At 36.5% G+C, this 27882-nt stretch overlaps 1 protein-coding gene across 1 annotated transcript; it reads right to left on the bottom strand.

Annotated features, from left to right (window-relative positions):
• Positions 1-13: 13 nt before the first annotated feature.
• Positions 14-27882, bottom strand: RGS18 (regulator of G protein signaling 18). Its single transcript, XM_082612117.1, has 5 exons — positions 27681-27882; positions 27091-27192; positions 25986-26047; positions 2420-2586; positions 14-456 (listed from the first exon to the last, which is right to left on the bottom strand). Exons 1-5 carry the CDS (start codon positions 27797-27799, stop codon positions 199-201), a joined length of 708 nt encoding a protein of 235 aa, XP_082468243.1. The 5' UTR covers positions 27800-27882; the 3' UTR covers positions 14-198.

Below are 27882 nucleotides of genomic sequence, written 5' to 3'. Positions count from 1 at the left end.
GTCAGATGGAAGCTTTTACAGAATATCTTGGCAGACAGAGTATATATTGTTAGAATAAAAATTTTGGTTTGCATTTTTTAAATCATTTCAAATGACGCACTTTATTTGAAAAGACTTACCAATTTGTTAACATAAGCACGCTACATCTTAGAAGCAGATATACAAGCTTGCCAGCAAAATGAGCAAAATTAATTTTCTTTATAACCAAATGGCAACATCTGACTTTACATCCTGGAATTCATTGTAGGTAAATGAACGTGATCGTCTTCTAAGATTTGTTGGTCTCTGAGGTCTTCCTTCTATCAAGTCTAAATAGATGTCAGATTTCAGAAAACGTGTGTAACTGTCTTGTTCCATGAGCTGATACACTCTGCTTTGTGCAGTATCAAAACTGTGGAGGGTGGGTTGGGTGATGCTCCTGGTGATGATTTCTTTGGTGTGAAAATCAAGGTTAACCTGGATAATAATAACAATAATAAAAGTGTAATTATCATCAATCTACTTAAGTAAACACCTTTGAGAAACAGAAGTAAAGGACTGACTCCACGTTGGAGGGGGCATAGGGCACTTGGAGGCTTGGTGCTTTTCCTGTTGTGGGTCTAGGGATCCAGTGATTCACTCTGGGCTGGCATTTTACCTGGCTCTTCTCTTCCTGTGCACCCCCGGTCCTTATCAGTCTCTGCCAGTGTAGGATCATGGAACAATGTCATGTTAGGTGTCCTAGAGACCATTAGATTCAACTCATTTTCAAAGTGGAAATTCAATTATTTTGAGTGAGGGCAAGCAGTGTGTTTGGGGTATATTTGGGATTTCAATGTGAGGCTTTTGCTATATCCCAGTGCTCTTTTCATTATATTATGATGTTTTCCTACAAGCAAACGTGTGCTGAAAATGCCTATATGCATAATACGTGTGTGTGTGTATATATATATAAAGATATAAAATCCTTTAATGCTTTTTATCAAAACATTGATGATATATTCGGTTTTGATGGTGCTAAGTTTTCAGTTTTCAGGTAGGTTTCTTCCTTTTCCTTTGTGGGTAACACCACATAACCAGCTGCCTTTGTTTACTTGTGTGTAAGGGGAAGACAGGATAATACATTGAAACACAAAACAGATTGAGACATACTGAAACAAGGAAAATAATTGTCATTTCATGTGCGACAATATCTACATAAACAATGCTACCTCGTGGACAACAACAATTTATAGTCAAACAGAACTCTTAACAGTGACAGATTATCAGTTCTACACTTCAGTGAAAAGACTATTTATTGAGCTCGTACTAAAAATACAGAAACTCTAATTCATATTCAAGGATAGTGAAGTAATATTTGCTGGTTTAATAGCCATTTTAACAATTGTTTCATACAGTTACCTCATACTGAGCTTGCAGTAAAAAAAAAAAAAAATCACAATTGTTTTTTCACTTGAACCATTGCCAAATTAGGTTTTCCTCATCTTTCTATTATGAAATTTTCTTTTAGTCTATCTTAATGTGTAGGGATAATAATTACAGGGCAAATGAAACTTTGTACAGGTAGATGAGCTAACATTAAAATAGTACATAATATAAACTTCTTGATTTCTCTTACCTTCATCACGTATAAAAATCTTTAGTTTCTACAAGCAGTTACTTGTGCTAAGGTGATTAATATGATAAATGAATGAATCTAAATGTTGCAATTAATTGTATTCACTCTTAGTCTAGAATAAAATACCCTGAGGAGTAACTTCAGTTATACCTTTCCTTCCATAGCAATATCTTATAATGCATTCTGTTTGTAAATAGAAATCTATATACAGGCAGACCTCGGAGATATTGCGGGTTCCCTTCCAGACCACCTCAGTAAAGGGTATGTCACAATAAAGCGAGTCACTCAAATTTTTTGGTTTCCCAGTGCATAAAAATGTTACGTTTACATGATAATCCATTAAGTGTGTGATAGCTTTATGACTAAAAAAACAACGTACATTCCTTAATTAAAAAATACTTCATTGCGAAAAAAGGCTAACCATCATCTGAGCCTTCAGTGAGTCACAGTAGAAACATCAAAGATCACTGATCACAGATCACCATAGCAAGGATAATAATAATGGAAAAAGTAAGAAATATTGTGAGAACTACCTAAATGTTACATAGAGAAATGAAGTGAGCCAATGCTGTTGGAAAAATGGCACCGATAGACTTGTTCAAGGCAGGGCTGTCACAAACCTTCAATTTGTAAAAAACAAAATATACGTGACGTGCAATAAAGTGAAGGGCAATAACATGAGGCATGCTTGTAAATAACCACCGTTTTTGTTTCAACAAAATTCTGACCTTTCTGTTAGAATGTATGGCAGTACCGATTTGATGAAGACATATTCTCTCAAAAAGTTTTCAAACAGATGTAAATTTTTACAATCATCTTTACCTCTTGTGGAGCATCATTCTGTATAAATTTCTCATATATTGCTTTTGCTTTATGAATTATTTGTTGAGGGTCTTTGCTTTTCTTGAAATCTTCACAGGCTATCCAAAATTCAATGTTTTCCTCACTGAATTCAGTTTTAAGAAATCTGGTAAAAGTCTCCAGTCCATCTACCAAGGAAAGAAGTGATATATTTTAACTAAGAAATATTGATGCTGAGAAAATATGCTACTTGATATTAAAGCACAACCGTGAATGTTAGCGGAAGAAGCGTCTTCCCTCTAATTCAGGGCAGTAGCGCACATCTTGCTCATGAGGAACCAAGTTAACAATTAGCTGAAATCTTCACAACTATGAAAGGTAAGTACCTTTCTGTTGAAATGAGGCTGGTATCATACTTAGACCTGAGTAACAGGGACCTTAAATCTGGACCTCACTTTGGGTCTCTCTCAGCTGTGCCTTTCCCTGGGGTGAGTGTGGTAGGGTTATTCTACAGAGCCAAAGAGCCCTTCCAGCTGGAGATCATCTCTCAACCTCTAGACCATGCTTCTTGGACTCAGGACCCTGAAATTCCCTGTAAAAGGCTTTGTGTTTCCAGGATTGGCACAGTCCTCTTCCCCAAATACATCCACCAAAGGCACCTATCTCAGTGGAATGCACACCCCAAGGCTTGAATGTGGACAGGACTTGAATTTGCACACTGGAGTGTCCACCCAAATGTGCAAAGAGGCTTCTCACAGTGTGGAACCAAACCATGGGTGGCAAGTGAAGGGAGGTGGGCTATGCTTATAGGGTAGAACTGGGAACAGTCTGAGAATTTTATATTCAAACATAATCTACCAAGTGTCACAATAGAAGGATAAAATGTCTTTTTTTTTTTTTTTTTTTTTTTTTTTTTTGCGGTACATGGGCCTCTCACTGTTGTGGCCTCTCCCGTTGCTTAGCACAGGCTCCAGACATGCAGGCTCAGCAGCCATGGCTCACGGGCCCAGCTGCTCTGCGGCATGTGGGATCTTCCCGGACCGGGGCACGAACCCGTGTCCCCTGCATCGGCAGGCGGACTCTCAACCACTGCGCCACCAGGGAAGCCCAAAATGTCTATTTTTAACAGTGTGTTAGCCTGATCTATAACTCTTAAGCATTTAGAAATATAGTATGGGGCCTCCATTTTTACTTTTTTCCTGAGCCCCGTGAATGTTAGGGGCAGGTATCAAGTCTTATGGAAGACTGCCAGGGTTCAAGTTCTTGTTCAGCTAGTTACTTTGTGGTCCTGAGTGAATTACTTTTCCTTTCTGTGTCTCAGTTTCTCAATACTTAAAATTAAGATAATGATAAAACCGACCTGATAGAGCTGTTTAGAGAATTAAATGTGCCAAAATGTGCAGGATGCTTAAAACAGAAACTGGCATATAGCAAGTACTCTATCTGGGTTTTGATGGAGGGGGGTGGTGATGGTTATGATGTTGATGACTATCATTTTTTTTAGGCTCAGTTAGGTGAAGTTTCATGGCTAAAACTGTGGCAGACTCAGGATTCAACACTAAGACTGTCTGACTTTAATACTAGGGTTCTTTCAACTATTTATGATATTCTACTTTTTTGGCTAATAGGTTTTTTTTTTTTCATTTATTTTTGGTTGCGTTGGGTCTTTGTTGCCACGCTTGGGTTTTCTCTAGTTGCGCGAGTGGGGGCTACTGTTTGTTGCGGTGCACAGGCTTCTCATTGTGGTGGCTTCTATTGTTGTGCAGCACCGGCTCTAGGCACGCGGGCTGCAGTAGTTGTGGCTCGAGGGCTCTAGAGCCCAGGCTCAGTAGTTGTAGCACATGGGCTTAGTTGCTCCGCGGCATGTGGGATCTTCCCGGAAGAGGGCTCGAACCCATGTCCTCTGCATTGGCAGGCAGATTCTTAACCACTGTGCCACCAGGGAAGCCCCGGTATTTTAAAATAATTAAACTTCTTTGAGAAAGTAGTTGTAGGAAATAACAGAGACAGAGCCCATGTACCCTTTATCCAGTTTCCACCAATATAACATCTTGTAAAACTGTAGTAAAAATATCACAAATAGGATAATGATATTGATATAGTTAAGATACAGAATATTTCCATGATTACAAGGATATCTCATGTTGCCTTTTTACTGCTATACTCACATTTTTCCCGCACCCAACCCCTCCTTAAATGTTAGGAACCGATAGTCTGTTCTCCATTGCTGTAACTTGGTCAATTCAAGAATATGATATAAGTGGAATCATGTAGTATATATTGTTTGGGGTGGATTTTTTCATCTACCATGATTCATTGGAGATTCATCAGTGTATCAGTAACTTGTTCCTTTTCATTACCTTGTTGTATTCCATGGTATGGATTTGTTTAACCATCCCCGTTGAAGGTTTTGGGGGGCTATTATCAATAAGGATGCTATAAACATATATGTATAGACTTTTGTGTGTATGTAGACTTAAGTTTTCATTTCTGTGAGATAAGAGAAGTGAAGCTGTTCAGTCATATGGTATTTGAAATAGAGAAGAGAGCACTATAGAAGCATTGAGAAAAGGTAAAAATGTTCCTTCTAGATTTTTTAGATAAATTTTCTCAGGAACTTCCCTGGTGGTCCAGTGGTTAAGACTCTGTGCTCCTAATGCAGGGGGCACATGTTCGACCCCTGGTCGGGGAACTAAGATCTCACATGCTGCACAGCACCGCCAATAAATAAATAGATAGATAGATAGATAGATAGATAAATAATCAATCTCAGAGAAATTCACATTTGAGTTGGATACAAACGATTTTTAGCCATCTTTCTTTAGATTTGTTGTCTACTCATAGTTATGACCCATTTCTCTTTCTGCTATCACAGGTGAGTTATTACATGAGGAAATTTCATGAGTCCTTTCTGGATTTCTCACCTGGCTGCATTTGATAATAATGATCCCCTCCTTTTTGAAATATTCTTCTTCCTAGGATTCTAGGATACCATACTTCCTAATTTATACCATCCAATTACTTTAAGCCTGGCTTAACGTCTTCTGTTCCCTGGTTAAATGTGATGTTCGCTGGGGTTCTGTTCTTTACATTCTTCTCCTTTTCTCGCCTCTTCTACCTCCCTTTTCTTTCTCTATCCTCCTGTATCCTCGTCTTCTAACATTTTTTCTGAAACTCTCTTCCCCCTTACTTCCCTCTGTACTTTGTGCATACTGCTGGCACCTACAGGCAAAATAGGGCATTACAAACAATCTTGCAAAACAATAAAGTTTCTCTGAGTTAAATTTTGATCTAATTAAAAGATTTTAATCTCATTACAAGAAGTCATTAGAAGAAAATTTTTCTCTTCACCTCAGATGTTCCTCCAGCTACTGATCTATATCTTTCTCCTTACAAAGTCTTTTGGGTAAGCTTTCTGCAGTTGGTCTCTTAATGCCCTCCACTCATTTACCTCCCCATACACTAAAATGTGGTTTCTACTCAACGCTTGACTTAAATAATTTTTACCAAAATGACTTACTGTTATATTCCATGGAAAAAAATTTTTCCAATCCATATATTACTTCATCTCTCTATGACAGCAGGTGAAGATGAGATATGTCTGTAATTCTTTTCTATGGCACATACACTCTTGAGTTTCTTCTTATATCTCTGACTACTGCTTTTCTAAATACTTCTCAGTTTATCCTTCTTTCTTCTTCCCTTTAATTCCAATTCCAGGGCAATCACTTCAACACTTTAACACAATGAATATGCTGATGATTTTCAGAAATGATCTCTGGCTCAGATCTCTTTCCTGAGCTCCAAGCTCATATCACCCAACATTTCATAAATATCTCCACTGAATTTCCCACCAAAATAATCACATCACAGCTGAATTCAATATCTTCTCCCAAAAGCTTCCCAGAATGTTTCCCACGCAATGACACCATCCACTCAACAACTTAACCCACAACCCTGGCATCCTTAGGGATCCCCAATTTTCTTCTCAACTCAATTGATAATCAAATCTTCTCAGCTTTATCTCCTTTATGTATTATGCATCTGTCTTTTTATTTTTATTCAATCTGGAATTACCCTTATTCAGACCAGGATCATATTTTACATAGATTATTATAAAAACCTTCTAAATGGTGACTCTGATTCCAGGCTTCCCTTGCTTCCTTCCCCTGCTAAACTACCCCCCCCCCCACTTTCCAAGTATATTATTCACATTCTAGTCAGTAATATCTTTCTAGAGTACAAATCTAATTATGTTTCTTCACTGTTGAAAATTTTCCAACAATGCCCTTAATCTCTTTCCACTCTCTTTCTCACACTCTAAGCTCCAAGCACAGTGAAATAACTTAGAGTTCCATTCATGTGCCATGCTCCCACATCTCTTTAGCTTCTATTAGAAACATTTTCTCTTCCTACTCCAATGTTATCAATCTAATTTCATCAGGCTAATCTGTATCACCCATTGAAGTTTAAATTAGAGATCACTTTATCTGGAAAGATTTCACTGATCTCTCAAGAATAAGTTGGGTATCCTTCATATATGACTTCCTACACTGGGGAACATTTAAACTATTGTGCTGCAGTTGCTTCCTTATTTTTGTTTCTCATGCTGTATTGTGAGATTCATGAGATGAAGGCCCTTGTCTGATTTGCCACAAAAATCCCCAGCATGAAGAAATCACTCAATATTTACTTACTGAAAGAAATAAGTAATAATTGAACACATGAGAAAAAGTACAAATTTTCATTAAAAATACAGAAGTTCTAGCAAAAAAATCTTGTTGAGGAGGCATAGATGAGTTTGGGGATCATGATATGTTTGGAATTTGTGGGTCAGGGTACAGAGGGAAAAAAAAAAGGAGAAAGAAACATGCAGAGGGTGCCTGGAAGTCTACATGCAGGTTGCCTGTAGATCCTTGGCTGAGGGTCAGGCTGTACACGGGCAGGGCAAACTCTGTGAAGCCCAGAAGAGTATAGCTGTGGTGGTGCTGAGAGGTAAATGGAGATCAGGGAGTTTGCATGGGTCTGGGAGACTTTGGCTTTCTGGCCCAGCTATAGTGGAGATACCCAAGAAAGGCTATATTTTTGGTATAAATAATACAGGCAAGGTCTTTGTCCTCAAACTAAGATAAATTGGAAAGAGATTGGTTTTAAATATCAAACTGATCAGAAAGAATCAAGAGGATCCACCCGTGATTTAACTGACTGCCAGAAAAATAATCTAACGCTGTTTAAAGGAAGACAGCATAATCTAGACTCCTATATCTTCCTCCTTGCACACATACAATAAAAATTTATTAGGTATGCAAGGAATGTCTAATGTGACCCATTATCAATAACAAAAGCGGTCAATAGAAACAGACCACAAGATATCTGAAATGTTGGAAATAGCACACAGGATGTTATAAAAGCTATTATTTATATGTTGAAGAATGAAAAGGTTAAAAAAGACATAAAGAGTGACTAGATGCAAAAACTCAGAACAGAAGTTGAAACTATAGAAAACAATCAAATGGAAATTCTAGAACTAAAATGGAAAATACCTGAAGCAAAAAAAATTCATTGGATCAGCATGACAACGGATTAACAACTGCCTAAGAAAAGATGAGTAGACTAGAAGACGGGAAGATAGAAACTATTTAATTTAGGATAGTAGAGGACTTCCCTGGTGGCACAGTAGTTAAGAATCTGCCTGCCAATGCAGGGGATACGGGTTTGAGCCCTGGTCTGGGAAGATCCCAAATGCCACAGAGCAACTAAACCCATGTGCCACAACTACTGAACCTGCGCTCTAGAGCCCACAAGCCACAAATACTGAGCCCACCGTGTGCCACATCTACTGAAGCCCATGTGCCTAGAGCCTATGCTTGGCAACAGGAGAAGCCACCACAATGAGAAGCGCGCACACTGCAACAAAGAGTAGCCCCCACTCACCACAACTAGAGAAATCCTGCGCGCAGCAATGAAGACATAACACAGCCAAAATTTTTTTTAATTAAAAAAAAAGGATAGCAGGAAATGAGGGGGAAAATTTCACAGTTATACTTCCAGATTTTAACTCTGTTCACTCATACATTTATAGAACAAATAGAATGTCAATCAGAATATGTAAAACTTGAATATTATCAACTAAATCGACCTAATTGAAAATTATATGACATTCTACCAAATACATCTTTTCAAGTGCACAAGCAATATTATCCAAGATGGACCACATGCTAGGATGTAAAATGAATATAAATAAATGTCAAAAGATTGAAGTCTTACACAGTATGTCCTTTGCCCATAAGGGTTTTAATCAAAAATCAGCTAGTCATTTTCACAATGTTGATTCTTCCAATCCAAGAACATGGTCTCCATCTGTTTGTATCTTTAATTTCTTTTATCAGTATCTTATAGTTTTCTGCATACAGGTCTTTTGTCTCCTTAGGTAGGTTTATTCCTAGATATTTTTTCTTTTTGTTGCAATGGTAAATGGGAGTGATTCCTTAATTTGTCTTTCAGATTTTTCATCATTAGTGTATAGGAATGCAAGAGATTTCTGTGCATTAATTTTGTATCCTGCTACTTTACCAAATTAATTGCTTAGCTCTACTAGTTTTCTGGTAGTGTCTTTAGGATTCTCTATGTATAGTATCATGTCATCTGCAAACAGTGACAGCTTTACTTCTTTTCCAATTTGGATTCCTTTTTTATTCTTTTTTTATTAGTTTCTGCTTTATAACAAAGTGAATCAGTCATACATATACATCTGTTCCCACATCCCTTCCCTCATGCATCTCCCTCCCTCCCACCCTCCCCATCCCACCCCTCCAGGGGGTCACAATGCACCGAGCTGATCTCCCTGTGCTCTGCGGCTGCTTCCCACTATCTATCTACCTTATGTTTGGTAGTGTATATATGTCCATGCCTCTCTTTCGCTTTGTCACAGCTTACCCTTCCCCCTCCCCATATCCTCAAGTCCATTCTCAAGTAGGTCTGTGTCTTTATTCCCGTTTTACCCCTAGGTTCTTCATGACATTTTTTTTTAATTCCATATATATGTGTTAGCATACGGTATTTGTCTTTCTCTTTCTGACTTACTTCGTTCTGTATGACAGACTCTAGGTCTATCCACCTCATTACAAATAGCTCAGTTTCGTTTCTTTTTATGGCTGAGTAATATTCCATTGTATATATGTGCCACATCTTGTTTATCCATTCATCCGTTGATGGACACTTAGGTTGTTTCCAGCTCCGGGCTATTGTGAATAGAGCTGCAATGAACATTTTGGTACATGTCTCTTTTTGAATTATGGTTTTCTCAGGGTATATGCCTAGTAGTGGGATTGCTGGGTCATATGGTAGTTCTATTTGTAGTTTTTTAAGGAACCTCCATACTGTTCTCCATAGTGGCTGTACCAATTCACATTCCCACCAGCAGTGCAAGAGGGTTCCCTTTTCTTCACACCCTCTCCAGCATTTATTGTTTCTAGATTTCTTGATGATGGCCATTCTGACTGGTGTGAGATGATATCTCATTGTAGTTTTGATTTGCATTTCTCTAATGATTAATGATGTTGAGCATTCTTTCATGTGTTTGTTGGCAATCTGTATATCTTCTTTGGAGAAATGTCTATTTAAGTCTTCTGCCCATTTTTGGATTGGGTTGTTTGTTTTTTTGCTATTGAGCTGCATGAGCTGTTTATAAATTTTGGAGATTAATCCTTTGTCAGTTGCTTCATTTGCAAATATTTTCTCCCATTCTGAGGGTTGTCTTTTGGTCTTGTTTATGGTTTCCTTTGCTGTGCAAAAGCTTTGAAGTTTCATTAGTTCCCATTTGTTTATCTTTGTTTTTATTCCCATTTCTCTAGGAGGTGGGTCAAAAAGGATCTTGCTGTGATTTATGTCATAGAGTGTTCTGCCTATGTTTTCCTCCAAGAGTTTGATAGTTTCTGGCCTTACATTTAGGTCTTTAATCCACTTTGAGCTTATTTTTGTGTATGGTGTTAGGGAATGATCTAATCTCATACTTTTACATGTCCCTGTCCAGTTTTCCCAGCACCACTTATTGAAGAGGCTGTCCTTTCTCCACTGTACATTCCTGCCTCCTTTATCAAAGATAAGTTGACCATATGTGCGTGGGTTTATCTCTGGGCTTTCTATCCTGTTCCATTGATCTATCTTTCTGTTTTTGTGCCAGTACCACACTGTCTTGATTACTGTAGCTTTGTAGTATAGTCTGAAGTCAGGGAGCCTGGTTCCTCCAGCTCCATTTTTCGTTCTCAAGATTGCTTTGGCTATTCGGGGTCTTTTGTTTTTCCAAACAAATTTTGAAATTTTTTGTTCTAGTCTGTGAAAAATGCCAGTGGTAGTTTGATAGGGATTGCATTGAATCTGTAGATTGCTTTGGGTAGTAGAGTCATTTTCACAATATTGATTCTTCCAATCCAGGAGCATGGTATATCTCTCCATCTATTTGTATCATCTTTAATTTCTTTCATCAGTGTCTTATAATTTTCTGCAGACAAGTCTTTTGTCTCCTTAGGTAGGTTTATTCCTAGATATTTTATTCTTTTTGTTGCAATGGTAAATGGGAGTGTTTCCTTGATTTCACTTTCAGATTTTTCATCATTAGTATATAGGAATGCCAGAGATTTCTGTGCATTAATTTTGTATCCTGCAACTTTACCAAATTCATTGATTAGCTCTAGTAGTTTTCTGGTAGCATCTTTAGGATTCTCTATGTATAGTATCATGTCATCTGCAAACAGTGACAGCTTTACTTCTTCTTTTCCAATTTGGATTCCTTTTATTTCCTTTTCTTCTCTGATTGCTGTGGCTAAAACTTCCAAAACTATGTTGAATAAGAGTGGTGAGAGTGGACAACCTTGTCTTGTTCCTGATCTTAGAGGAAGTGGTTTCACTTTTTCACCATTGAGAACGATGCTGGCTGTGAGTTTGTCATATATGGCCTTTATTATGTTGAGGAAAGTTCCCTCTATGCCTACTTTCTGGAGGGCTTTTATCATAAATGGATGCTGAATGTTGTCGAAAGCTTTCTCTTCATCTATTGAGATGATCATATGGTTTTTATCCTTCAATTTGTTAATATGGTGCCTCACACTGATTGATTTGCGTATATTGAAGAATCCTTGCATTCCTGGGATAACCCCACTTAATCGTGGTGTATGATCCTTTTAATGTGCTGTTGGATTCTGTTTGCTAGTATTTTGTTGAGGATTTTTACATCTATATTCATCAGTGATATTGGCCTGTAGTTTTCTTTCTTTGTGACATATTTGTCTGGTTTTGGTATCAGGGTGATGGTGGCCTCGTAGAATGAGTTTGGGAGTGTTCCTCCCTCTGCTATATCTTGGAAGAGTTTGTGAAGGATAGGTGTTAGCTCTTCTCTAAGTGTTTGATACAATTCGCCTGTGAAGCCATGTGGTCCTGGGCTTTTGTTTGTTGGAAGATTTTTAATCACTGCCTCAATTTCAGTGTCTGTGATTGGTCAGTTTATATTTTCTATTTCTTCCTGGTTAGTCTTAGAAGGTTGTGCTTTTCTAAGAATTTGTCCATTTTTTCCAGGTTGTCCATTTTATTATCATATAGTTGCTTGTAATAATCTCTCATGATCCTTTGTATTTCTGCAGTGTCAGTTGTTACTTCATTTTCATTTCTAATTCTATTGATTTGAGTCTTCTCCCTTTTTTTCTTGATGTGTCTGGCTAATGGTTTATCAATTTTGTTTATCTTCTCAAAGAACCAGCTTTTAGTTTTATTGATCTTTGCTATTGTTTCCTTCATTTCTTTTTCATGTATTTCTTTTTTTTTTTTTTTTTTTTTTTTTTCTTTTTGCGGTATGCGGGCCTCTCACTGTTGTGGCCTCTCCCGTTGCGGAGCACAGGCTCCAGATGCGCAGGCCCAGCGGCCATGGCTCACGGGCCCAGCCGCTCCGCGGCATATGGGATCCTCCCAGACCGGGGCACGAACCCGTATCCCCTGCATCGGCAGGCGGACTCTCAACCACTGCGCCACCAGGGAGGCCCCGTCTTTTTCATGTATTTCTGATCTGATCTTTATGATATCTTTCCTTCTCCTAACATTGGGGTTTTTTTTTTTTTGTTTTTCTTTGTCTAATTGCTTTAGGTGTAAGGTTAGGTTGGTTATTTGAGATGTTTCTTGTTTCTTGAGGTAAGATTGTATTGCTATAAACTTCCCTCTTAGAACTGCTTTTGCTGCATCCCACAGGTTTTAATTTCCTCTTTGATTTCTTCAGTGATCTCTTGGTTATTAAGTAGTGTATTGTTTAGCCTCCATGTATTTGTATTTTTTTACAGATTTTTTCCTGTAATTGATATCTAGTCTCATAGCATTGTGGTCAGAAAACATACTTGATATGATTTCAATTTTCTTAAATTTACCAAGGCTTGATTTGTGCCCCACGATATGAACTATACTACCCAAAGCAATATACAGATTCAATGCAATCCCTATCAAACTACCAATGGCATTTTTCACAGAACTAGAACAAAAAATTGCACAGTTTCTATGGAAACACAAAAGACCCTGAATAGCCAAAGTAATCTTGAGAAAGAAAAATGGAGCTGGAGGAATCAGGCTCCCGGACTTCAGATGATACTACAAAGTTACAGTCATCGAGACAGTATGGTACTGGCACAAAAATAGAAATATAGATCAATTGAACAGGATAGAAAGCCCAGAGACCAACCCACGCACATATGGTCACCTTATCTTTGATAAAGGAGGCAAGAGTATACAATGGAGAAAAGAAAGCCTCTTCAATAAGTGATGCTGGGAAAACTGGACACCTACATGTAAAAGAATGAAATTAGAACACTTCCTAACACCATACACAAAAATAAACTCAAAATGGATTAAAGACCTAAATGTAAGGCCAGACACTATAAAATTCTTAGAGGAAAACATAGGCAGAACACTCTGTGACATAAAGCACAGCAAGATCCTTTTTGCCCAATGGAAATAAAAATAAAAATAAACAAATGGGACCTAATGAAACTTAAAAGGTTTTCACAGCAAAGGAAGCCATAAACAAGATGAAAAGACAACCCTCAGAATGGGAGAAAATATTCGCAAATGAAGCAACTGACAAAGGATTAATCTCCAAAATATACAAGCAGCTCATTCAGCTGAATATCAAAAAACAAACAACCCAATCTAATAATGGACAAAAGACCTAAATAGACATTTCTCCAAAGAAGATATACAGGTAGATAACAAACACATGAAAGAATGCTCAACATCACTAATCATTCTCTCTCATGAGAGAATGGCATGGACTTACATATACTACCAAATGTAAAATAGCTAGTCAGAAGCAGCTGCATAGCACAGGGAGATCAGCTCCGTGCTTTGTGCCCATCTAGAGGGGTGGGATAGGGTGGGTGGGAGGGAGATGCAAGAGGGAGGAGATATGGGGATATATGTATATGCATAGCTGATTCACTTTGTTCTAAAGCAGAAACTAACACACCATTGTAAAGCAATTATACTCCAATAAAGGTGTTAAAAAAAAATCAACTAGTAACATAGCTTTAAAGGCCCCCAAATATTTGGAAATAAAACAACACATATAAATAATTTATTGATCAAAAAAGGAATCAAAGGAGAAATTAGAAAATATTTACAATTATAATAAAAATACAGCACATCAAATTTTGTAGGATGCAGTTTAAACCGCATTTAGAGGGAAATTTACCACATGAAATGCTATACTAGTAAAAAATAAAATCCAAGTTTGTATTTTAAGAAGCTTTAAAAACAAGATAAAATTAAAGCCACAGTAAGTTGAAGGAAAAAAAAAAGAAGTCCATGTAAAAGAAAACAAACCATAGAGAAAATTTACAAAGCCAAAAGTTGGTTCTTCGAAAACATTAATAAAATAGAACTCGTAGTGAGGCTGTTTCATAGTAGCAGGAAGGAAATCAGTGATATTTCCACAGATCTTAGACATATTACAAAGATAGTAAATATTATGAATGATTTTATGCCAATAAATATAATTTAAATAAAATGGGAAAATTGTTTATAGAAAGCCTACCCAAACTGACACTAAAGTGAAAAATCTGAAACTATTAACTTAATAGATTTTTATGATAAAAATACCACCCCCCCAAAAAAAAAACCTTGGGCCCAGATTTGGTGAATTTCATCAAACGTTTAAGAAAAAAGTATTCTAAAATTATACAACTTACAGAAAACAGTGGAGGGATGAATAATTTGCTTCTCATTTTAAGAGGCTAGGATAACTCTAATACCAAAACCTGACAAATGTAACACCAACAGAACCCCCAGAAATAATGATTAAGAAAGGAAAATGAAAAGAAAATTATAGACCAATGATCACAGATGTAAAGATTCTGAACAAAATATTAGAGGCTTAAATTCAGGAATTTAAAGAGGGAGAAGCATACATTCTAGCATTAAGGCAAAAAATTGTGAAGTAAATGATAGCTTTCTTTGTCTACTCAACTTATTTTCACTTATATTCATTTCTTCTATTCACTGTTCTCTAGAACTATTCCTCATGGTCCATGATTATTTGTAATATAATAAGTTCCATATAGAATGAAGCAAAAAGAATGAATATGGTAGAATTATGGTGATAACTAAGAGGGTTTGCATTTTTAACATGTTTAAAGGTTTTGAGGGCTAAGTGCTGTTCATACACATTACTACATTTAATACTACAACATATGTCTGGAATATGTCCTATATTCATTTTCGTAGCTGAGAAAACTGAGGTTCATATAAATTCAATTGTCCCAGATCTCACTTGTCAAACAAACAAATTGTAGAAGTATATCGTTCTCAAGAAGGCAGCACTTTCTGTCATAGGTAGAGTAACAGTCCTCCAAAGATGTCCATGCCCTAATCCTTAGAACCTGTGACTACATTACCTGACATGGAGCAAAAGCTTTGCTGATGTGATTAAGGTTAAGAACCTTGAGAGGGGCAAATTATCCTGGATTGTCCAGGTGGACCCAGTCTCATCACATGAGTGCTTAAAAGTGGAGGAGGAAGGCAGAGAAGTGGGTCTGGGGAAGGCAATGTGAGAAGCACTGTTGCTTCCCTTCAAGATGGAAGAAGATGGTCAAGAGCCAAAGAGTGTGGTGGCTTCCAGAGGGTGAGAGTGGCCTTAGTTTAGAGCCAGCAAGAGAATGGAGACCTTGGTCCAAAAGTGCAAAGAGCTGACTTCTGCCAGGAAACCAAATGGGTAGGGAAGGGATTCTCCCCAAGACCTTCCACAGAGGACAACAGCCTGCTGACACCTTGATTTTTTTTCCAGTGAGATCCATGCTACACTTCTGACCGACAGAACTGTAAGATAATATATTTGTGTTGTAAGTCCCTAAAGTTATCATAGTTTGTTACACAGCCACAGGAAACTACTATAGTCCTCCAATCATGTGTTACATATCACCATTTATTTCTCCTATATCTAGAACTTGTCCTGAAGTTCTGTTGTCCTGTTTGTCATATCTAGAACTTGTCCTGAAGTTCTGTTGTCCTGTTTGTCATGAAGCATTGTGTTTTCATTTTTGTTTTTAATGCTGAAAGCAACTGTTTGATTATATTAGAGATCCAGGAACTTAATGTAAGAAAACAACAGCCAGAAATGGCATAACCTACAGACATTCCCTAAGTGTTAGGTATGGGATCTCTCCAAACACTACCACGATAGCGGAGCCCTGTGGGCCTCTTCCACTCCCCTGCTCCTTCCATTGGTGTTTTCATTGGGGTGAGGGGAGAGTCTGCCATTTCTTTTCCTTGGTAAATTGATCCTGAGCACCAGATGTTAGTGGTTAAACCTTAGCGAAGAAACTAGGAAGACAAGCAAAGGTCAGTCTCAACAAGAATTTGAGAAGGCATCATAGGACTGACATGCAACCCAGAACTTGTCCACAGTGATTAGATGCTGGTAAGATAATTCCCAGTCAAACACAGCTGTCTTAAGGAAGCCTTAGTTCTAAGCGCTTCCTGCTTAAGTCAACAAATTCTAGTCTCTGAGGAGAAGGAAGAATGATCAATGTGAGTGATATTGAACCACTCTTGTTCTTATTTCTCTAGCACAGTTAGTGTTTGATTTTCAAGATTTATTTCTCACGCTGTGTAGTGTGCTTTGCTCAGAATGTAGCAGAAAAATATAAATGGATCATGATTCTTTGAAGCATTTTGATAGATAGAAGATTTTCCCCAAATACCTAAAAATGTATATATTCTCAGAGTAAAGTTAATGATCTATCTCTGTTTTTATTATTTTTAAGCCAAAATAGCTCTCAAAGTGAAAAACAGGGAGTCAGACAAGTGGGTTTTACCCTGACTTGTTAACTCACCAGCACTCTTAGGGATTACTGTTCCTTAGTGTGGCCTGTTTGACTTTCCTTTCCACAACTCTTTTATCCTCTGTAGCTCAGTACCTGAACTTGTAAAAAAGCAGTTGGAGTCATTACTATTGTCGAAGATTACATTCCTTTAATTTTTGAAAACTACGTCGCAGCAGCAACCTTTCAGACTTCAGGTAAAGCTGGAGCCCCAGGCTGATGACTTTAGAAAATAGGCTGAATAAGCATCATTTGGCTACTGATTGGCAACAGCTTGAAAACTTCTTCCTTTTCCATTTATGCGACTAGAAAGATCGTTTTGTTGCATAATCTCTGGTTTTACTTTTTGTCTTTTTTTCCCCTTCTTCTTCTTCTGTAATGATCCCAGAAGGAAACAAGGAGACTAAGGCAAAACATGCCTTTCAACCCCTAAATCAAAATTGAAGTAGAATTTGAAATGTGGGCAATGTTTAGGTGTGTGAAAGAAAAACCACAACAAAAACAACCATCTGTAGACCAATTGGCTTAAGCCAAACTTTAGGTAGTTACGTAGTCATGCCCCAGCCTCTGCCCAGAACTTAAAAAAAATATATTGAGAATTCCCCCTTGATGAATTTTTAGTGTAATCAAAAACCGCTGCTTAGCACCCATACTTCCTTCCTCTTTAAAATTTCTAAAATGTTTGCCCTTTTTTCCTCCAATTAACATCCACTTTTTGCTGGATTGAATCCTAAATATATGTATATTCTCTTAATTTATCTCTCATAATTATCTTCACAACTGATAGATCCTTTGTATTTTTTAATAGAATTCTGAAATTTCTTATTTGCTCGGTAGCTGCTATAAAGTAGATTTCTGAGGAGGATTCCTTGACTAGATATTAGGAAACAATTGGAAGCAAGACAGCAAAATGATTGTGAGAACATCTTCATGTAATCCTAATTAAAAAAGCAAACGTGGTCATATGGAAATGTGCACTTTGATATTGAAAAGCCTGTCATTGGGTGGTATTGCCCTGTGTGTTCATGATGTGGGTCCTGCCTCTTCCCCTCCCACAATGAGAGACATTTGCCTTGTTCTTACTTGCTCCTCTGTTACTATTTAAATGGAAATTAAAGCAAAGTTAGCAAATAAAATGCCTGCTATCTTACAACAGAACAGTCTGCTCCAGGTCAGACCTAGATTGGAAAGAGGAAATTAAGAATATGTTTTATTGGGCTTATGAATAAAGTTACTTTGACCCCAGTGAAGGGAAATGCTTTTTGGATTTCATTTTATTCTATCTATATGTCATATATAAGCCCAATTGATCAGTTTTTAAATACCAAATTATTCCTAAAGCAAGTTGATAAATTACTGTGACAATTTTAGCAGGATATGGTCATCACTTTTCCTATTAATAAATCTCAATTATAAGAAACTTTTTGTATTGACACCTAGAAGGGATCATCCATATGCCAGACAACTGAAATTGTTACTTATTAAAAATAACTTCCTTCGTCTATCTTTTAATTATTTGTGAAACACCTAGTATGAACCTGAGGACTGTATTATAAACTGAAAATGCAATGATATTAATTACAATAGTTAGAAGTTTTGAGTCTTTGCTAAGGCCTTGGCACACTGCTATATGCCTTTTATTGGGGCAGTTCCATTTAATTTTCACATCAGCCCTAAGGAGTTAAGTCCTGTTCTACCCATTTATACAGATGAAGAAGCTGAGGTTCAGAGTTGAGTTGCCCTGAATCTTACCGCTGGGAAAAGATAGCACAGGGGTTTGAATCCAGGTTTATTTTGTTTATAATTATAGAACGTTTGTCTTTCAACTGCCATGAAACAGCAAAGTCTTTACTGTTGAGGAATATGGAGATTAATAGGCAAGACAGGCATGTATAGACCAAGGACTAAGGAATGAGAATTGCAGGGGTGACTGATTCTGTTTGGAGCAGCAGAGAAAAATCAGCTTACTTAAGATGACTATAGAAGCCTTCCAGAAAATAACATGAATGCTACTTAAATAGTCCTTCACTAATTCACAAAGCATGAGTGAGTGTCAGCTCTGTACCAGCCATTGGGCTTTGGAGTATCATGCAAAAGCCCTTTGTTACCGTGCTTAGTCTTGAGTTTGATACAGACATTCAAAATGAAGTCACAGCATTAACGTAAGGAAAAGCGCTGTGTGTTAAAAGTGCTCCTGGTGAGTTAAAGTGAATGGATCTTGTTGCCATAATATGAATATAATAGGGGAGAATAAATACTGATTCAAAAAACAAATTAATGATGAACGAGAAGGTAGTTCATCTATTTAAAAGTTTAAGTAAATGACTTAAAAAAAATAATACGTAATATCATGCCGGATTATCCCAGCACACTAGTTACTTCCTGTTTCTCTTACTCACTTGGGGCAGCTGCATGAAGTCAGGTCACAATGGAACCATTTCTCATACAGAGGCAGTAACTTACTAAACAGTCCTTTAGAAGGAAGCAGTGGTGAAGACACCTGCCAAAAGCGCTTGATAGAACCCGGGATTAGAATTCACACTGGAAGAAGCTGGCTCAATGTGTCATACAAATATGAAATGCTAGTAATTGCATGTTTCTAAATTGAAACTCTGACATCTGTTGGAGTATTTTTCTGATGCCAAGAAACCAAATGAAACAAAAAGTCAAGGAACTCAGAAGTTGGATACCCAAATACAGTGTGGTATCTTAAGTACTAGGTTGCCTTGCTTCTCCTTTGATATTTGACTTTGGACCTGCCACAGAATGTGGAATAATGATTGGTTTGTGTGGCCCATCTATAATCTAGATTGGATTTTACTTACTTTTATTTTTTAGATAGATAAAGTAATTGCATGTTTGTTATGGGTCAGCTTGATTCAGAAAGTTAAATTTGCAGAACCCTGGAATCCCTTATCTTGCAGAAAACTGGTAACTGAAAATTGGAAAGGGCAACTTAAAAAGCCACAAGGTGGAAAGTGTAAGGAGAAGTGCTAATGTCCTTCCCCTAAAGAGAAGTATGCACTTCCTTGCAGCCTTTCCTCAAAGTCAGTAATATGTACTTCCCACAGTATCGTCAGTTCATGTTTTTAAATCAAGGGGGTGAAATGACTTACATATTCCTTTTATCCTACCTTATCATGAATTAATCTCAAAATTAAGCTTAGTATATATAATCACAATTTAAGGTGCAAAAAGTCCAGGTGAATAGTTGTTAATAAAAAGACTAAAAATATTGGAATTATTTGCAATGACTGGCAAAAAGGATGTACAGGAAAATAAACAGGTAGTAGTTGGAAGTTTTTTTTTTATTGACAGAGACTCCCTTCATAGGAAATAATCTTCTCTTTCAAATCTTTACTTATCAAGTATGTGAGATGGTTAGAAAATCTTTCTATAATCAATCATGCTTCCATATTCTAGGTGTGTACCTATAAAACCCTGAAAAACTGCTGATAAAGTTTACCAGCAACTAAAAAAGTTCAAAGTCTCACCTGTTATCTTCTCCAAATCTTTTTTTTCCACCTCTATTTCTGATCTATAAAAGGCACTCTTACCTTCCTATTAATATGGAATAAAATCTAGAGATCTTTGGCTCCTTTTTCTTCATCTCCTATTTCTTCACCATCTCACTTTACAACATAAGTACACATTCAGTCAGTCACCAAGTTCTTCAGTTTTCTTTCCAAAATAGCCCTTACGTTGAGGTTAACTTTGATATTTGTAACAACCTTGTAGGTAGTCCTATTATATGCATAGAATTCTACCTTTCTATCCATCAGAGTTAGCTTTCTAACAAACTCTTCTTGAGTTTGTCCCCAACTTGGTTTTCCAATGTGATTTTTCACTACTCTTTACCTCAGTGGACAGAACCTGCTTGCTTTCCTAGGTTATAAGCCCAGTAAGCCCAAATCGCTTATTTCTCTAGCCATTTTCCTGCCTTTTTCTCTACTCAGAAATAACCTTTTCCTCTGCCTGTTGAAATCTTGCACACATTGATATAATTTCATGTAATGATTTTCTAAAGCCTACATGAAACATTGCAAGTTCTACAGGTATTTTTTAAACTATTTAGCCAATTGTTTTCAAAGTATGTATTATCAGCAGCATTGTTTTACTTTAAAAGCTGTCTTACACAGAACCATATAAATATATGCATACAAACACTCACAAATATGTGAGTGTAATATACATATATATGTAATTTTATTGGAATTAATTGATTTGCTAAGTTCATATTGGTAACATTTATTTTCATAAAGTCAATTGGTAAGAAGACTGATAACTAAATTTGAAATTGTTGATTATGAATGACAGTCTGATACTGGTTTTTGGTTTATTCTTTTTGTTTTTCTTAAACAACATTTAGAAATTATTGTTATATATGATTTTAAATCATAGATTTTTATGATTCATTTTGCAGTTTCAGGCAAATTTGTCAATAAACAGGGGAGGCAGGAAAAAAATTACCCTAATATCTGCAGAGAAACAGATGAGGAACGGAGGTTAAATTATTGATGGACTGCAGTGTATTAAATTTACTGTATAACATATTTGAGTTCATTTTTAAAAATTACATTTACTTTTAGAATAGATTAGATTTACAGAAGAGTTATGAAGACAGAACAGAGCTTCCACACACCCCACACCTCCACATCCCTGCTATTATTAACATCTTACATTGATAAGGTACATATGTTATAATTTTTTATATATAAATTTATTTATTAATTTGTTTATTTTTGGCTGCATTGAGTCTTCGTTGCTTCACGCGGACTTCCTCTGGTTGCAGCGAGCGGGGGCTACTCTTCATTGTGGTGCGTGGGCTTCTCATTGCAGTGGCTTCTTTTGTTGCGGAGCACAGGCTCTAGGCGTGTGGGCTTCAGTAGTTGTGGCATGTGGGCTCAGTAGTTGTGGCTCGCAGACTCTAGAGCGCAGGCTCAGTAGCTGTGGCACGCGGGCTTAGTTGCTCCGCGGCATGTGGGATCTTCCTGGGCCAGGGCTCGAACCCGTGTCCCCTGCATTGGCAGGCAGATTCTTAACCACTGCACCACCAGGGAAGCCTCTACATATGTTATAATTAATAAACAAATACTGATACATTATTATTAACTAAAGTCCCTACTTTGGTTATATTTCCTTGGATTTTACGTTCTGTGCTTTTTTTAATTTTAAAAGAGTTAAGCTACATTTTAGGAATGAAATTTGAATATAACAGTGGAATTATCAAAACACTCCATGGATTCTCTGGTTTCTGTGGAACACAGCAAAAACACTGTTCTTTCTGCTTAAGTTTCATCTATTACCTGTTACCCTAAGCCACGCTTTTTGAAATTATGTTTCTCAATAAAGAATTACTTTGTCTCTAGTTCGCTAAATAAATTGCACTGTTTAATGCCCCATGCCTATGTTGGCTTTCTGCTTGGATGATCTCTTCCTCTCCTTGTCCAGCTAGTGAATTTTTGATTAATCCCCTAAAATCTAGCATAAGAACCATCTACTCTGCTCCTTTCCTAAAGATGCTAATAATTATTCTGCAGTGGTTTTAGTATCAGGCATTTTTTTGTCAAATAAATACTCAAATTTCTGATGTATTTTGTTTGACTTATCACTTCACTTCCCATTTGAATAAATTTAATACATTTTCCATTTCCTTTATATAGATATGGCATACAGAATTTGAGAAACTTACACATTTAACTAAAGGGAAATTCTATAAAATCTGATAGAGCAAGGTCTTGAAGTGTGTGTGTGTTTGTGTGTGCATGAGTATAGGAACTTTCCTTTTTTGTTCTTTTTGGCTTACAGTCAAGTCAATAGAAATGAGCTGAATTTGACCATTGCAACCATGAGACTTTTTTAGGTGATTATTTTAAGCTTTATAATTTAATATTACAATAAGATTTGCAATTTAGAATAACTGAATTTTGGGGATTAATTAAAAGAATACCATTAACATAATTTTTTGTGAATCCAATATAATTTAATTAGCACTTTGATCATGAGCGATGATAATAATGTCTAAGTGGGTCAGTGCTGATTTCTGTTATTCATGCTACCTCCTCTAGGTTCAAACTGCTGATATTTTACAGAACTTTAGTATTTCCACCAGTAGAGAACAGAGAGGAGTAGATATTTTCTTTTGTTTTCTTTTGGTTTTTTCTTTTTTTTTTTTTTTTTTTTGGTACGCGGGCCTCTCACTGTTGTGGCCTCTCCCGTTGTGGAGCACAGGCTCCAGACACGCCGGCTCAGTGGCCATGGCTCACGGGCCCAGCCCCTCTGCGGCATGTGGGTTCTTCCCAGACCGGGGCACGAACCCGTGTCCCCTGCATCGGCAGGCGGACTCTCAACCACTGCACCACCAGGGAAGCCCTCCATTTGGTTTTGACTACTTGTAAAGCAACATGATTATAGAATGCCAGGGGAGGATTTTCTGTAGGACTAATTGCCTAGAGAGAATCTTTATTCTCTCTAATGGGTCGTGAGAGTATGATGAAATTATTATATACCAATTTATTAAGTTAAAGAAAGAAGTCCAGCTTATATATTTCTTTTCATTGAAATTTAACCCTGTAAGTGATGTTTATACAGCTGGGAGCAGTTTGCAAAACAGAAAAAGATTATTAAATTTATTGTTGATAATTATTTTTCATGATAGCAGAAACCATTTACATTTGTGTAGCGTCAAACAGTTATTGGCTCCATGCAACCTAAGTGTCCATCGACAGATGAATGGATAAAGAAGATGTGGCACATATATGCAATGGAATATTACTCAGCCATAAAAGGAAATGAAATTGAGTTATTTGTAGTGAGGTGGATGGACCTAGAGTCTGTCATACAGAGTGAAGTCAGGAAGAGAAAAATAAGTACCGTATGCTAACACATATGTATGGAATCTAAAAATAATAATAATAATAATAATGGTTCTGAAGAACCTAGGGGCAGGACAGGCATAAAGACTCAGATGTAGAGCATGGACTTGAGGACATGGGGAGGGGGAAGGGTAAGCTGGGATGAAGTGAGAGAGTGACATGGACATATATACACTACCAAATGTAAAATAGATAGCTAGTGGGAAGCGGCCACATAGCACAGGGAGATCAGCTCGGTGCTTTGTGAACACCTAGAGGTGTGAGATAGGGAGGGAGGGAGGGAGACGCAAGAGGGAAGAGATATGGGAACATATGTATATGTATAACTGATTCACTTTGTTACAAAGCAGAAACTAACACACCATTGTAAGGCAATTATAGTCCAATAAAGATGTTAAAAAAAAAAAAGAAACAGAAAACAGTTATTGGCTTCTTATTCATCATCTCATTTAATTCTGACAGAAATTTATTTCTGTTGGAGCTAAAGACATTGTGATCTCCATTTACAGTTGAGGAAGCTGAATATGAAAGTGATTAGGAAAGTGATTGTGAGGCAGAAGAGAACCAGAACTCAAATCTCGAAGGGGACGCAGGACTAAGTTTTGCCTAGCAACAAATTTGGTTATATTATTTGAACACTTACTATTTACCAGGTGATGTGCTGGGTTTGGAGATCCACAGATGAAAAGACATGCTTCCTTATAAGAAACATTCAAACTGGAAAAAAAAATGAATTCCACTTCTTTTTTTCCTTGCTCTGACTAGTGAAGAGGCTCAAGGACTGAGTTGTGCCCAAATGGTGGAAATAATAGGAGATTAAAAGAAGAAATAAGTTTGGGGGGCATGAATTTGGGAGGAAAGTTTTACACAGGTTGTAATTAGATAAATACCTGAACCAAGACAGTGATAGAGGAGATAATGAGAATGGGAGATAAGTTTTACATATATTTGGGAAGAATTTTAACAAAAGTCAAGAAATGGGTGGATATTGGGAATGAAGAAAAGTTGAAGAAAGCTGTTCACATTATTTTTCTCCAAAATAGGGAGTGATAGAGCATTAAGGTGAAATGAGGGTGGAGTAACACATTAAATTTTTTTCAGCATGAACTTCCTTTCTTACCACTACCCTCCATTTTCACTACATCCTTGCCTAAATTTAAGCCTTGATTTCTCTACCTATGCTTTTCTTTCTCTGAGTCAATATTACAATTCAGAGGCAGAATCTGTTTTCATTGGAAGAGGGAAGGTCTTCAGGGACAGTCTGCAGAAATAGGATTCTCTGTCGGTAAATCCAGGGGAACATGAACTGGTCACGAAAAACTTACAGGTGGATGGACAATTAGGAGAAAATTACAGGACATGAAGACAGATTAGAAAAGTTGGTTTCATCAAAGAGTGCACAATACTTGAGGCTGAATTGCAAGTACTGCACTCCCAGCAACAGGAGCTCCTGCTTCCAGTAGACACCTTAGGATGAGAAGACCACTGGCAATGCTGTAAACAGCAGTTAGCCTTGGCTAACTCAAAGAAATGCGGTAAGGAATAGAAGAACTTGGAGATACAAATAAAAGCTGTGGGCTAGAGGAAGTGTGTGGCTATTTGGTAGTGATAAAGTGTTGCTTCTTAAGCAGACTCTGCCTGGTTTAATGTGGAAAGCAATGAACCCTGTGGTTGCTTAGCCTCATTGCCTACTCAGTTCAGTCTGTCAGTTTTGCTCCCTGGAAGAAATTGTGGACTGAATAAAGGCCAGAAAATAATGCTTACTCAGCTGTTTCCTTATGCAATTGACTCTAAGGATTAGCAATCCAGGCAGCCTGTTCTCTGACCCGTGCTTGGACAAACTCAGTATTTGTCCTCACTTTCCATCTCATCTACAAAGCTCCACCTTAAATGCCCACCTGATTCTCAGCTACTCTGCAAAATTCTGATGACTGATGCGAAGAGTGAAGCATTTATAAAATTAAAACAATATATATTTTCATGAAGGTTTCCTAAATGTCCATGAAAAGAACTACTTTAGATTTTTGATCACTTAACAGTAAAAATAACACAGATAATCTGGGATTTAATAAAACCAAGTGTCTCATTCACAAACTAAAAACACTGAAAATGTGAAACTGTTCATCCAGCACCAAGAAATATTTCATCCACCATAAGTAATTTTTAATAAAATAAGAGTATTTTTAAAATATTCTTATTAGTTGACTATTCTATTATTTAGTTATTTCTGTGGATCAAAAACTCATATTGCTGTAAATTATCAATCAGACTAAATTTTTATGACAGCCTGTTTTGTATAGTTACATACATATTTTGTATACTTTTCCATTAAAGAATAAAGTATTTAGGAAAAGTAGCACTAACCTTTATGGGAAAGCAGTTTGTCAAATGATTCACCCCATATCACTGCTTCTTCAGGAGAGATTCTGTTCAAGAAACAAAATGTTTTATAATGGAGTGTGCAGAGACTCTACTTACGAATCTGCTCTAACATGTGCTATCATACTGCTCTTTTCAGTCATATTTCACAGGATTTCTCCTTTATTATACAATGGAAATTGTATTTATATTGGAAAGTTCAAAAACATTGGTCAACTTTCTTTTGGTTTTTGCCTATAAAACCATGTGTTAAAATAACATTATTTTCTCATGAATTATTTTATTTTCTAGAGAAAAATAATCATGTGTTAGGTTAAAAACAAAGAAATCAGGTCAATTATCTTTCTTAATTTGGCAAATAGAAGAACCTAATCTAACAGTGTCTTTCAGTCAAACTTTTTTAAAACTGCAATTTCCTTGAAACTCTTACCAAAATATGCAACAATTTTTTTTTAACAGATACAGGAAGTTTGACTAATGAAGTTTTAAAGGGGTAAGAAATAGGAAACATTTTTAATACAACAAATATTTTAGAAATGTTGATAATTGAGAATTGAATATATTTGTCTTGGATCTTTTATTGGTCATATTTCATATTTGGAAAAATTTATATTATCCTAGTGTATAAGGTTATTCCATTTTCTGTTTGAACTAAAGAAATGGCTAAAAGTTACAAAACATCCCTTGTGCTTTACTTGATACTGTACCTAGGGCATTTTTTCCAAACTACTGAAGAAAGAGATGAATAGCACTTCTCAATGACATTGTGCAAACTCTTAAATTAATGAGTATTTCATCAGTTTAAAATACAAAGTGATGAAGGAGTAAAATATATCATTTAAAATTGACAGGCATATAATTTTTAAAAAGCATCTCTAAATTTTTATGAGATTACTTAATTCAAGCTATTAAAATGGTTTAATTTTATGGAATATTTCTAGTTTTTTTGAAATGAGATCACTAACCCTTCCTTATATTACTGTGTAATCCAGTAAAATCCAATAAAATGGTAATCCCTAATTTCCTCTTTCTTAAATTTTTAATGATACAATCAGCAAAATGTCCCCCCAAATAATTACAAGTTATTCACCTTGTTTCTTTGGCCAATTGCCCAGATTTGCTGGAAAGAGTATCTTTGTGAAACTCAGGTTTCTGCACAAGAAGACTTAGCCTATTTCTTTTTTCCTTAGCTCTGTAATGAAAAGGCATTAGCTTCAGGACAACTTGGATGATATTTGAAATCTCTCCTTCTGACTGTCAAACAGATTTGGGATTGGTAATCACCTGGACATCCCTTCTCACCCACCTCCCTCACTCTGGACACACTCAGTGGTTATCTTAAGAATTTCATTTAAATGCTGTTTATGGAGGAATTAGGATAGCATATGTGAAATATGCTTGTTTTTTTTCCCCTCAGTGACTTTAAAGTATTTGAGATTATATTTCAATAAATATTATTACAAGTTCTCCTGTGTGGTTAAAACTGTTGCACTTAAAAAAAAAAAAAAAACACTTTCAGATTTAACAGTTATTTACTCCTAATAAATAGATTTTTTTCAGTTGTAATATTACAATCAATATATTTTCAACCAGATATTTTAAAAACAAGTGCTAACAAATATTCAATGTCAATCATGTTTTTAAAAGTATAAGGCTGACTTAAAAAATTACGATTTTTACCTGATTTTGGCTTCTTTGCTTGTTTCTTCTTTTCCTGAACCATATATTAACTTGAAAAAGGTTTTTTCTTTTGGTTCACACATATTTAATTGAGAAAAGAAAATCAATGATGTTTCCATCTTCTCTCTCTAAAATGTAGAGATGTCTAATTTATTACATCTTTCACTTGTTAATGCTATTCCATGGTTATACATGATGGAGT

The sequence above is a fragment of the Mesoplodon mirus genome, assembly GCF_964341445.2.
Source record: "Mesoplodon mirus genome assembly, chromosome: 3".
NCBI classification, from domain to species: domain Eukaryota; kingdom Metazoa; phylum Chordata; class Mammalia; order Artiodactyla; family Ziphiidae; genus Mesoplodon; species Mesoplodon mirus.
The sequence above is the reverse complement of the archived record's forward strand: the minus strand, read 5'-3'. Positions and strand labels throughout refer to the sequence as shown.

Bases quoted from the DNA above. Each gene is read 5' to 3' on its own strand.
- RGS18 (XM_082612117.1), bottom strand. From the start codon at position 27,799: ATGGAAACATCATTGATTTTCTTTTCTCAATTAAATATGTGTGAACCA. The intron at 26,048-27,090 runs GTGAATAACTTG...TTTCTTGAACAG, and splicing joins CAATTGGCCAAAGAAACAAG to AATCTCTCCTGAAGAAGCAG. The intron at 457-2,419 runs GTAAAGATGATT...ATTATTATCCAG, and splicing joins AGAATGATGCTCCACAAGAG to GTTAACCTTGATTTTCACAC.